Below are 14079 nucleotides of genomic sequence, written 5' to 3' on the forward strand. Positions count from 1 at the left end.
TCAGGTTTTAAAATATAATTTAAAATGACACTACCACTGACCTATATTACAGGTGTTTTTACCACTGAGTATGGTCAGAGTTATTTGTTGGGGCTGTAGTTTGGAAATCTGAGGGCTTGAGAAATTTGCATGGAATATAGTTCCTATAATAATTCATTTAGATTTATAAAATACATCTACTTATTATATCATAATGATATCTTAAAAGACTAAGAACTTATTAACGTATGAACTAATAAATTGGCTGGTTCCTTCGATATTTATCTAACAAATACTCATATCTTCATTTATTTATGCATTCAATATTTAAACAATATAATTTAGAACTAGGCACTAAGCTAGGAACTGAATACGCAATGTTGTACTGAAGAGTACTAATTTCAAACTCTAACGAGGTTTATTCTAGGGGCAGCTGCCGTGTGCTGATGAGGTGAAACCACTCTTTGGTATGCTAGATAGAAAGAGGCAAGGAAAGCTTTCAGAAATGCCGGTAGGCTCATAGCTTTTTCACTTAGTTGAGGATGTTGCCTTACTGACACCAAGTTAGATTTATTAACCAACAAAGTCATATTAACATGCTGCTAAATAAAAACATTAGTATATAAATATTTGTGTACATTATTTCTGAGTAGTGATATAAAACTATAAAAGGGGCTCAGGTGCCACAGGGTATTAAGCTTTTATTATACAGCAAATCCAGCTTGTCTATGATAGGAACCCTAGAAGTCAAGGGAAGGTGTGCAGACATTCACTGTATGTTTTCTGTATCCTTGGCTAAATAAATCAGGAGCTTGCTGTAGGTGGGGTAGTTTTGGTCTTTTGATACTAATCTGTAGTCTGTATAAAATGCTGCAGCTAGGCACTCTGCTAGACACCGGTACACAAAGAGAAATAATATGCCACCCTTTTTGTCAGGATCTCACAGCTTAGCAGGGAAAACAAGCAAATTATGATAAGAACTTTTAATAAGGGAATAGTATTGGCATAAAACAGGGAAAATGGCATTATGATTTGTCCATTTGCTCAAACCAGAAACCTAGGGGATTATAATTGATTTACTCTTCTATCTGACCTCCTTATAACAGTCCATACCAAATCTTAATGATTCCACATCACAAATATTTCTAACTTCTGTATGGAAATGCAAAATATTTGCAAAGAATTACTGATATTTTTCCTAGTTGATGCTGAGTAGTGAACTTGTCGATGAAGGTAGTTAGAGTTGGGGGTCAATTATAAAGGAGTTTAGAATTTGTGATTAAAAACTTGTTTTATAGATATAGGGAATTTTACCCTCTAAATAATAACTAAAGTCTTTATTTCAGTGATCTTTTGATCATTGTTTTTAATGATGAAAACTAAACAAGCTGTAGATCAATGGCATAACGCAGGATGGAGTACTTTTGTCTCTCTTAGGTTTAATATTAAATATATGTAGGTTGTAATTTCACAGAATATTTTATAAAATTCAATAATAATTTCTTGAGGAGTTAAAATCAAAGTATCATGGTAGGAAATTTTGGCTATTTTTTTCTTCTGCAAAGCAACTCCCTGTCTTCCTAAGCAAGAATATTTTTTTTTTCTGTATGTAGAAATGAAGATTTTAGGAACTGCATTTCTCTAACATGATTTGGAAATAAAATTCCTAGCCAAAAAATGTCTGCTAATCATAACATATTTTGAAAACAAATGTATTTTTGGATAACCATTAACAATGTACAAATTACATATTAGTTTTATTTTAAAGCATACAATTCAGTGGCATTTATTAGTACATTTAACATGCTGTACAGTGGGTTCTTTCCATTTTTTCCTCTTCTTTCTCTTTCCTTCCCTTCCATCTGGCTAAAATATAGAAATGGTTTGTACTTTTGTTTTCTGTATAATCAACCTAAATCATGGAAGATATAATATATTTTTATTGCAGTAAAATATACAAAACGTAAAAATTTACCATTGTAACCATTTTTAGGTATAAAGTTCAGTGCCATTAAATACACTCACATTGTTGTACTGCCATCACTGCCATCCATCTTCAGAACTTTTTTTATCTTCTCAAATTGTAACTCTGTACCAATTAAATAATAACTCCCCATTCCCCCTTCCCTCAGCACCTCTTTCTTTTTTCTGTCTCTATGAATTTGCCTATTCTAAGTATCTCAGATTAGTGGAGTCATTTTTCTTTTTGTGTCTGGTTTATTTCATTTGTGATAATATCTTTAAGGTTTTCCATGTTGTAGCTTGTGTCAGAATTTCTTTTCTTTTTAAGGCTGAGTAATATTACTCTGTATGTATATACCATGTTTTGTTTATCGATTCATCTGTTGATAGATATTTGGGTTGTTTCTACCTTTTGGTAGACTATAGTAATATTTTTGTTGTATTTTCATTGTATTTTGCTGAACAGTTAACAAGATTGTTAGTTAAGAAAAAATATCATTTTGTATTTATTGATAGACATTTCACTGAAGTAAATGGCAAGTATATTTTTGAGTTTTATTTTCTAACTCCAGAGATTAATTTTTGATGTTGATACCTTAAATGTTTTTCATACATATGAGATCATATACATATGGTATTTATTTTTTGAGGTCATATGTCTTAGTCCATTTGGTCTACTATAACAAAATAACACAGACTGAGTAGCTTATAAACAACAGAAATTAATTTCTCACAGTTCTGGAGGCTGGAAGTCTGAGACCAGGATGCCAGCATGGGCTGGTGAGGGTCTTCCTCCAGGTTGCAGACTTCTTGTCTTATCCTCACACTATAGAGGGGTGAGGGAACTCTCTGGGCTTTCAGTACTAATCCCATTCATGAGGGCCCCACTCTCATGACCTAAGCACCTCCCGAAAGCCCCACATCCTAGTACCATCATCTTTGGCATATCCTTTACCAGAGCCTTTTTTATCCCTATTCATTAGAATGATCCTTTTGGGTTCTTTGTTGAGTAGCCCTGGTGGTCAACAAGATTCTTCTTTCTAGCTGGTGAGAGTTCAAATGTCTCCCAGTCCATAAGAGCTCTGGGAATAGTTCTGTTTATAGCTCTGGTTGTTCTCTGCTTGCCTTAGTGAGTTTCAACAAAATATTCAGCCACAGACTCAAATGAGTTCTTATGCAGATTTCTGCAGTTCCTTCTTTTTGTAGCTTCCTTCTCTCTGAGTACGGTGCTTTACAAATTCCAAACATTTCAGCTTTCCCAAACTCCAGTCTCTTTTTCTTCAACTCAGTGAAGACCCCCTCTCCCTACATCATGATCTGGCAAGTGCCTCCTGGCCGAAATCTGAACTATCCTTAGGGCTCTTTGTTGGTTTCCTTTCTCTCAGGGATCACGGCTCTTTGTAGCCTATTGACCAGCTTCTGAATACAGTCATCTCATATAATTTGTCCAGTAAGAAGTAGATTTTGAATTGTGGTTCCCATACCAAACAGAGTATCAGAAACACCATAATAAATGGGTAATGAATGAGAGTCAGTAAGCAGCCAGTGTCCACCCTGTATGGGGGTGCTTGAGCACTGACTCTTTGGAAGTCAGCCACTTTCCCAACACCCATCAAGATGTGGTTTGTTGGTGCCTGGGTTGACTCAAGAACAAGGTGGTCCCTAATGTTTACAAATGCATCATAGTAAATGTAGGGACTGTGTGAATTCTTCCTAAAAAAAGCCAAACTGTAAGCATGGAATACCTCTAAAGAAGCATGAAGTAACGTTTCTAACAACTGTAGCCCTGTGTTCCACTGGATTAGTGATCTGAGAGCCAAGGAAAACTAAGTTGAGATGAGCTACATCTGCTTTTTCTTCGTGGGGCCATCTTGCTACATTATGTTCTATGTTCTTAGCAAAACAAAGCAAAACCCTAATTTAGACTTAATCACTTTGTAGATGGGTATGTATGTGTGCATGTATGTGTACCCTTCCCATCAATCTGTAACCTAAGTTGCAAATGTATAATATCCCAATTTATAAACTCTTTATATGTGTGTATTTATGTTTATTTGAACAAGAATATAACTATATGTATCAAACTGTAAACATCAATTTTTTCAAGAAGTAAACTACTTGTTTTGTTTTTTTACTTTATGTACCTTTTTATTTGAATTATTATAAGGATTGTATTTATTATTTTGTTGAGTACATAAAAGTTTAGAACTGTTATATCTTCCTGGTAAATCATTTGTTTGACTATTATGTAATGACCATATTTATCCTTAATATTTTTTTTTCTTAGTGTATATTTTATTTTTCATTGTGATTACATTTTTAATTTCTTTTTTTGTCCTCTTCTGGTTTGTAAATTTTTGATGTGTTTTCCATTCTTTAAATGTTTTTTCTTGAAATTTTAACATGGATCATTTATTGACCGTCTGAAGTTTGTCAGTCTACCTCTGTTCTCCTTTAACAATACAAAGATCTTAAAATGCTTTAACTCTGATCCTTTCCTTCACCTAACATCATTTTGTTGTTCAGAATTTTAGTTCTACCTTCACTTAGGTATTATGATTGCTTTGCTTAATAAATATTTGCTTACTTCCATGTACACATTTACACGTCTTTTATCATCATTCCCTATTTTGTTTCATACATTGCTTTTGAGTTTGTTTTCTTCCTAAAAATCTATTCTTTAATAGTTCTTTCATCTAGGATCTATGAATAGTAAACCATGGAATGTGTAAAACATTACTTATTTTCCATCTGACTTTTCTTGTGATATCAGAAGTCTACTGCCATTCCTGAGTTCTTTGTTAGTTGATTTTTTTCTCAATCTTTTGATTTTAGAGTTGTCTCCTTTTCTTTGGTGTCCTTCAGTATGGTGTCCTTCAGAAGTTTCAGTATGTTTCTAGTGTGAATATAGTTTTATTAATTCTGTTTTCAATTTTTGATACTCTCTTAATCTGTTAATTAATCTTTTTCATCGGTTCTCAACTTTCAGTCATTGTATGTTTTCTCCCCATTTTCTTAATTCTCCCCATTTTCTTAATATTGTTTTCTCCCCATTTTCTTAATATTGTTTTCTCCCCATTTTCTTAATTCTCTCTTTGAATTATTTCTACTAGATGCTTTCTGGCCTTCTCATTCCAACACACTTTATATATAGTTACTATTTCTTTCTGTTTGTTTCTTTGTGTTGTTTTTAATTTTACAAATTTTCATTAGCTTTGTCTGTGTGCTATTTAACCCATCCACTGAGTTTTAAATTTCAATTATTATGTTGCTATTACTACCTTTAGTTGTTTTATTTACTAGCATTTCTAGATATAGTATTTGGTTCTTTTTCTTATTTGTCTTCTCTTGTATCATAAACCCCTGTTCTTTTTAATATATGTTTATCACCTCCTTTTCCTTTTTATCACCATTTTAAAAACTCTAATTTTGTAAGAACTCATTTTGAATTATTCTATTTTTTTTTCCTTGCTGTACATTCTCCCACTTTGAATGGGGTGATATTTAGACTGTCATTCATGGCTTTGAGCGTATTCATATTTATTCTTCTCTGCAAACCTGACTTCCTTGAGAATTATTTTCTGTGGTGGTTTTCCTCCTGTCCATTCTCTCAGTTGTAGACACCTCTCTTCAGTGGATGATTGTGTCTGCCTGAACTCTCCAGTGTACATGGGCATAAACCAGTTTTTACATTGCTGTCATTTCTTCAGTTCTCTGCAAATGTATAATGGCTCAATTTTGAAACCAGTAATATAGACTTAGGATCCTAATCTCACATGGTTGACTCTGTCTTGCTCTCAGACTAGGGCAAGAAGCCTCTTTTTAATGGAACTTCAACCAGATGAGCCCAGATATTCAGGTATTCATTCAGCAAAATTTTGTCTCCCAGCTTTCTGCAGTTAGTCCAGTTTTGTCTCTCAGCCCTGAAGGGCCTTGCATATAAACTTTCATCTCCACTCGGGTCTCAAGGTCTGAAGTCTCCATGGGCAGTATTTGATCCAGGTCTCTTGTCATGGTAGCTCAATTCCATTTTACTAGTAAGGGTTTTTTGTCTTTACTTGGCATCTAGAGATTTACTCTCTTGGCTTGCAGTGATATGTATTAACAATTTTATTATTTTACATAGCATATCTGTTAGAAAATGATCTGGTAACTCGATAGATGATTTTTTTAATTATACAGTTTATGTTTTACCTATTTAGCATGTTTATTTAGACAAAGTTAAAAATTAGTCGAAACATTTTACCTTCCAGATGCTCATTAAAATTCAATTTTAATTGTTAGGATTTGTTAATATTAATATACTCTAGCTTTTATTTTACTACTGTCTAATTCATGTATTTTTAAAATATTTTTGCCGCTTTTATATGTTTGCTATATTATTCCTTAACTTACACAATTAAAATAATTGTTTATTGTGTTAATTTTCATAGGATGAATCTTCAAGAAGAATTGGATAAACTTAAGGTACATATGGCTGTTGATAAAGCAACAATACAAGAATTGAATACATTTATGGCAGAGAGAAGAGAAGGTAATTTTTTGTGAGGATAAATGTTTAATGTAAGCAGTTTAAAATTATCCAGTTCTTTATGTTTTACTTTCATTTTCTTCTAAGACTCTCACCCTGTTCCCCCTCTTTCCACTGCTTTACTCATTCATATCTCATTAACATTTTCACCTTTCATGAGAAAATCAAATAGAACACTTAAAAGTCAGCTTTATAATTTATTAAAAATTTTAAAGAAATATTTGATAAGGAGAAAATATTCATTTTTACTATTCATTGACAAAGTTTTACTAGGTGTGTTTGTCCAAAGTTTTATAGGTAATATAGAGTTATTGATAATATAGAGGTAGTTAACTATCAATAATTCATTTATATTTTTATATGACATTACACTTTTCTGGAAGTCATTTAGTTCTCACCTGGAATCACAATCTTAGAGGTAGAAGGAAACTTGGAGATCTGCAAATCTGAAACCTGCCTGCCCCCTAGCCTGAGAGTGTTGAGTAAAAGGGGATGTATCTATTTCAATTACAAGATTATTCCTTTGTTAAAATCAAGATTACTATAGTTACAATATGACTTCAGTCCATCCTCAGATACCTCATTAAAAAAAGTAAATAAGGTTGATATGATAGACTTTCTTCTTATTTGACCTTGCTACAGCTTAATTGTTACCACTGTGCTTTTTAGGTGTTGACAATTTATACTTAATAATTCAATTAATAATTTATACTTAATAATTTGTATGTAATATTTAAATTTTTATATATCACTCATCTGGAAGTTGTCCCAATTACTTCGTTGTTCCAGTTGCTCTTATTTAGTTTACTAGTGAACTTGTCAAGGCCAGTATTTGAATCCTTCTATTTTACACTATTGATTTATATCATATTTTATGCTACTCCTTCATTGAGTTCTTTTTTTTTCCATAGATCAAGGCAATGATCATTAATGACTACTAAGACCATTGGGTGAAAAGCTGATGGGGCCTTTTTTTTTTATTATTCTTTTTTCTTTTTACCTTTTGACTCCCTTCACCCATTTCTTTTATCACCTCTGGCCACTACCAATCTGTTCTCTGTGTTTCTGAGCTTTTTTCTTTGTTTCTTTGTTTGTTTAGATTCCACATATGAAAGGCATCATATGGTATTTGTTTTTCTCTCTCTGACTTATTTCATTTATCATAATGTCTGTGAGGCCCATCCATGTTGTCACAAATGGCAAGATGTCATTATTTTTTATGGCTGAATAATATCCATTGTGTATATGTATATATGTATCACAATTTCTTTATCCTATCATCCATCAATGGACACCTAGGTTATTTCCATATCTTGGCTACTGTAAATAATGCTGCAGTGAACATTGGGGTGCATATATCTTTTCACGTTAGTGTTTTCATTTTCTTTGGATAAATACCCAGAAATTGCTGGATCATATGGTAGTTCTATTTTTATCTTTTTGAGGAACCTCCATGTTGTTTTACAAAGTGGATGCACCCATTTACATTCCCACCGATAGTGCACAAGGGTTCTCTTTTCTCTGCATTCTCACCAAGATTTGTTACTTCTTGTCTTTTTGACAACAGCCATTCTAAAAGGTATGAGATGATATCTCAGTGTGGTTTTGATTTGTAGTTCCCTCATGATTAATGATGTTGAGCATCTTTTCACATATCTGTTAGCCATCTGTACAGGCATATCTAGGAGATTCTGCGGAGTTTTTTTCCAGACCACCACAATAAAGCGAATATTGCTATAAAGTGAGTCACGTGATTTTATTGGTTTCCCAGGGCACATAAAAATTATATTTACACTATATCGTAGTTTGTTAAGTGTGCAATAGCATTATGTCTAAAAAATGAATGTACCTACCTTAATTAAAAAATACTTCATTGCTAAAAAATGCTAACCATCATCTGAGTTTTCAGTGGGTCATAGTCTTTTTTGCTGGAGGAGGGTTTGAAATATTAGGAGAATTACCAAAATGTGACACAGAGACACAAAATGACCAAATGCTGTTGGAAATGGCACCAATAGACTTGGTTGACAGAGGGTTGCCACAAACACTCAATTAGTAGAAAAACACAATATCTGCAAAGAACAGTAAAGCAAAGTACAATAAAACAAGTTAGACCTGTATGTCTTCTTTGGAAAAATGTCCATTTAGATCTTCTGCCCACTTTTAAATTGAATTGTTTGTTTTTTTGTTATTGCATTATATGAGTTTTTAAAATACATTTGGATATTGGCCCATTATCATATTGCTTTTTTGTTCATTGTTTACTGGCTGTTTTTGTAGTTCCACCCGCTTCCTTTATTCTTCTCCTACTCTCCTCCTTTCTGTTTTGCAAATAGTTTCTCCCATTCAGTAGGTTGCTTTTTTATTTTGTTTATGGTCTCCTTTGCTGTGCAGAAGATGTTTAGTATGATGTAGTCCAACTTATTCATTTTTACTATTGTTGCTTTTGCTTTTGATGTCAGATTCAAAAAATCATCCCCAAGATCTAGATCAAGGAGCTTACTGCCTCTGTTTTCTTCTGGGAATTTTAGGGTTTCAGACCTTATGTTCAAGCCTTTAATATATTTTGAGTGAATTTTTGTATATGGTATAAGATAGTAGTCCAGTTTCATTCTTTTGCTTGTGGCTGTCCAGTTTTCCCAACACCATTTAATGAAGAGACTGTCCTTTCCCTATTGTATATTCTTGCCTCCTTTGTTGTAAATTAATTGACCATATAAGCTTGTTTTTATATCTGGGCTCTATTCTGTTCCATTGATGTATGCACCTATTTTATGCCCGTACTATACTGTTTTAAATATTAGCTTTGTAATATAGTTTGAAATCAGGGCGTACGTGATGCCTCCAACTTTTCTTCTTTCTCACATTGCTTTGACTATTTGGGGTACTTTGTGGTTCCATCAGATTTTAGGGTTATTTGAATTTGTGTTTTCTTTTGAAAAATGCCATTGGAATTTTAATAAGGATTGCATTGAATCTGTAGTTTGCTTTGGGTTGTATAGACATTTTAACAATATTGGTTCTTTCAATCAATGAGCATGAAATATCTTTCCATTTATTTTTGTCTTCTTCAGTTTCTTTCATTAATGTCTTTTAGTTTTCAATACACAGGTCTTTCACCTCCTTGGTTAAATTTATTCCTAGGGATTGTTTTCTTAATTTTTCTCTGATAGTTCATTGTGAGCATAAAGAAATAGAACAGCTTTTTGTATATTGATTTTGTATCCTGCAAATTTACTGAATTTGTTAGTTCTTACAGTTATTAGCAGTTCTGACAGTTTTTGATGGACTCATTAGGGTTTTCTATATCATGTCATCTGCAAATAGTGACAGTTTTAGTTCTTCCTTTCCAGTTGGATGCCTTTTATTTATTTTTCTTGCTTAAGTGGCTGGCTAGGACTTCCAATACTATGTTGAATAAAAGTGGTGAGAATGGGCATTTTATCTTGTTCCTGATCTTAGAGGAAAAGCTTCCAGCTTTTCACCACTGAGTATGATATTAGCTGTGGGCTTGTCATATATGGCCCTCATTATGTAGAGATAGATTCCCTCTGTACCCAGTTTGTTGAGGGTTTTAACCATGAAAGGATGTTGAATATAGTCAAAAGATATTCCTACATCTGTTGAGATGATCATATGATTTTTATCCTTCTTTTTGTAATGTGGTGTATCACATTGACTGATTTACAGATGTTAACCCATCCTTGCATTGCTGGAATAAATCCCACTTGATCTTAGCGTATGGTCCTTGTAGTGTATTGTTGAATTTTGTTTACTGATATTTTTTTGAGGACATTATATCTATATTCATCAGGGATATTGGCCTATAATTTTCTTTTCTTGTGGTGTACTTTTCTGGTGTTGGTATCAGGATAATACTGGCCTTGTGAATTGAGCTTGGAAAAGCTCCCTCCTCTTATATATTTTGGAAGAGTTTGAGAAGAATTGGTATTAATTCTTCCTTAAATATTTGGCAGAATTCATTAATGAAGCCGTCTGGATCTGATTTTTGTTTGCTGGGAGGTTTTTGATTACTGATTCAATCTCCTTATCAGTTATAAATCTATTCAGAGCTGGTTCTTTAAAAAGATAAATAATGTTGACAAGCCTTTAGCTATACTTACCAAGAAAAAAAGAGAGAGAACTCAAATAAAATTAAAAAAATGAAACAGGAGATGTTACACCTGATACCACAGAAATACAAAGAATCATAGGAAAATACTTTTAACAAATATATTCCAACAAATTCCACAACCTAGAAGAAATGGATAAATTCCTAGAAACATACCACCTACCAAGACTGAATCATGATGGAATAGAAAATCTGAACAGAACAATTACTGTATGTCTGTCTGTTTCTCCCATTAGGTCTCTTAATACTTGCTTTCTATATTTAGGTGCTCCTATGTTGGGTGTGTGAATATTTACAAATGTTACATCCTCTTGTTGGACTGACCTCTTCATCGTTATATAATACCCATCTTTGTCTCTTCTGACAGTCTTGTCTTAAAGCCTATTTTGCCTGATGTAAGTGTAGCTACTCCAGCTTTCTTCCGGTCTCCATTTGCATGGAATATCTTTTTCAATCCTTTTGTGTTCAGTCTGTGTGTGTCTTTAAATCTAAAGTGCGTCTTTTGTAGGCAGTATATAGATGGGTCTTGGTTTTTTATTCATCCAGCTACTCTGTGTCTTTTGTTTGGAGAATTTAGTGCATTTACAGGTAAAATAATTGTTGACAGGTATATACATATTGCTTTTTTGTTCATTGTTTACTGGCTGTTTTTGTAGTTCCACCCGCTTCCTTTATTCTTCTCCTACTCTCCTCCTTTCTGTTTTGATGACATTCTTTAGTGGTATAAATATACTTATATTCCTGTCTATCTTTTTTTTTTTTTTTTTTTGCGGTACGCTGGCCTCTCACTGTTGTGGCCTCTCCCATTGCGGAGCACAGGCTCCGGATACGCAGGCTCAGCGGCCATAGCTCACGGGCCTAGCTGCTCCGCAGCATGTGGGATCCTCCCGGACCGGGGCATGAACCCGTGTCCCCTGCATCGGCAGGCAGACTCTCAACCACTGCGCCACCAGGGAAGCCCCCTGTCTGTTTATCTTTTATGTGTTTTTTGTAGGTTTTTGCTTTGTGGTTACTAGGAGACTTACATATAACATCTTATAACTGTGACGTAAATTGACAGAAACTTAAGTTTTTAAAAAAATTTTATTTTATATTGGAATATAGTTGATTTACAATGTTGTGTTAGTTTCAGGTGTACAGCAAAGTGATTCAGTTATACATATGCATATATCCATTTTTTTTCAGATTCTTTTCCCATATAGGTTATTACATAATATTGAGTAGAGTTCCTTGTGCTATAACACTAGGTCCTTGTTGATTATCTGTTTTATATATAGTACTGTGTAAATGTTAATCTCGAACTCCTAATTTATCACCCCCCACCTTTTCCCTTTGGTAACCATAAGTTTGTTTTTGAAGTCTGTGACTCTGTTTCTGTTATGTAAATAAGTTCATTAGTATGATTTTTTTACATTCCACATATAAGTAATATGATATTTGTCTTTCTCTGTCTGACTTACTTTACTTAATATGATAATCTCTAGGTCCATCCATGTTGCTGCAAATGGCATTACTTCATTCTTTTTTATGGCCGAGTAATATTCCACTGTATTTATGTACCACATCTTCTTTGTCCATTCCTCTGTTGATGGACATTTAGGTTGCTTCCATGTCTTGGCTATTGTACATAGGCTGCAGTGAACATTGGGGTGCATGTTCTTTTTTTTTTCTGGTTTATCCCACTTTAAATAATATTAAGATTAATTAGGAACTTCAGGTGGTTTCAGCCTAATCCCTCTATTATTAAATTCCCAATCAATGTTTCATTTACTGGTTTTAGCATCCATTGGTTATTGTTATCAAAATTCATTATTTCATTTGGGGTTGCAACACAGCAATTTTCTGATTTTAGCATTTTTTGTGCACTTTTTATCTGGAATTCTATGAAGAAGAATATGGATAACTATTTGGTTATCCTGAAATACAGTTTGTACAGGAAAGGCAAGAAAAATCTTGATTACACCTCTTTACCAATTTTCATTTGGTGACCTAGCATCCTTCAAAGGTGATCAATGAGTTGGTGGCTTTTGTTAGTGTTAGAAACTCAGAACTTCTGTTGATATATTTAAAGATTTTTTAATCCATTGAAGGCATTATTCTTTTTGATATTCAGATTGTTTCATCTTAGGTCAGTGGGAGCCTTCATAGTATATTTTGTTTTGTGTATTTTTATTTATTCTGGATTATTCTTTTTGTAAAGTTTTTATTGGAGTATAGTTGATTTACAATGTTGTGTTTCAAGTGTACAGCAAAGTGAATCATTTATACATATACATATATCCACTCTTTTTTAGATTCTTTTCCCATATAGGCCATTACAGCGTATTGAGTAGAGTTCCCTGTGCTATACAGTAGGTCCTTACTAGTTATCTATTTCATATATAGTAGCGTGTATATGTCAATTCCAATCTCCCAATTTATCCTTCCCCCACCTTTCCCCCCAGAACCATAAGATTGTTTTCTACATATGTGACTCTATTTCTGTTTTGTAAATAAGTCCATTTGTGTCTTTTTTTTAGATTCCACATATAAGTGATATCATATATTATTTGTCTTTCTCTGTCTGACTTACTTCATAAAGTATGACAGTCTCTGGGTCCACCAATGTTGCTGCAAATGGCGTTATTTCGTTCCTTTTATGGCTGAGTAATATTCCACTGTATATATGTACCACATCTTCTTTATTCACTCATCTGTTGATGGACATTTAGGTTGCTTCTGTGTTCTGGCTATTGTTAATAGTGCTGCAGTGAACATTGGGGTGCATGTATCTTTTCGAATTATGGTTTTCTCTGGATATATGCTCAGGAGTGGGATTGCTGGATCATATAGCAGTTCTACTTTTGGTTTTTTAAGGAAACTCCATACTGTTCTCCATAGTGGTTGTACCAATTTGCATTTCCACCAACAGTGTAGGAGGCTTCCCTTTTCTCCACACCCTCTCCAGCATTTATTGTTCGTAGACTTTTTGATGATGGCCATTCTGACCAGTGTGAGGTGATACCTCATTGTAGTTTTGATTTACACTTCTCTAATAATTAGTGATGTTGAGCATCTTTTCATGTGCTTTTTTGGCCATGTGTATGTTTTCTTTGGAGAAGTGTCTATTTAGGTCTTCTGCCCATTTTTGGATTGGGTTGTTTTTTTGATATTGAGTTGCATGATCTGTTTTTATATTTTAGAGATTAATCCCTTGTTGGTCGCTTCATTTGCAAATATTTTCTCCCATTCTGTGGGTTGTCTTTTCATTTTGTTTATGGTTTCCTTTGCTGTGAAAAAGCTTTTAGGTTTAATTATGTCCCATTTGTTTATTTCTGGTTTTATTTTCATTACTCTAGGAGGTAGATCTGAAAAGATATTGCTGTGATTTATGTAACAGTGTGTTCTGCCTATGTTTTCCTCAAAGAGTTTTAAGTATTCAGTCTTAAATTTAAGTCTTTTATCCATTTTGAGTTTATTTTTGTGTATTATGATG

At 33.5% G+C, this 14079-nt stretch overlaps 1 protein-coding gene across 1 annotated transcript in view; it reads left to right on the top strand.

Annotated features, from left to right (window-relative positions):
- The window catches only part of CNTLN (centlein), a 327580-nt gene that overhangs the window by 195855 nt on the left and 117646 nt on the right, over window positions 1-14079 (top strand). Inside the window, exon 13 of the mRNA XM_082843600.1 lies at window positions 6375-6475. Coding sequence (XP_082699726.1) covers window positions 6375-6475 — 101 coding nt within the window. The remainder of the gene's footprint in view (window positions 1-6374; window positions 6476-14079) is intronic.

Source organism: Leucopleurus acutus (genome assembly GCF_964270905.1).
Source record: "Leucopleurus acutus genome assembly, chromosome: 7".
Classification (NCBI taxonomy): Eukaryota; Metazoa; Chordata; class Mammalia; order Artiodactyla; family Delphinidae; genus Leucopleurus; species Leucopleurus acutus.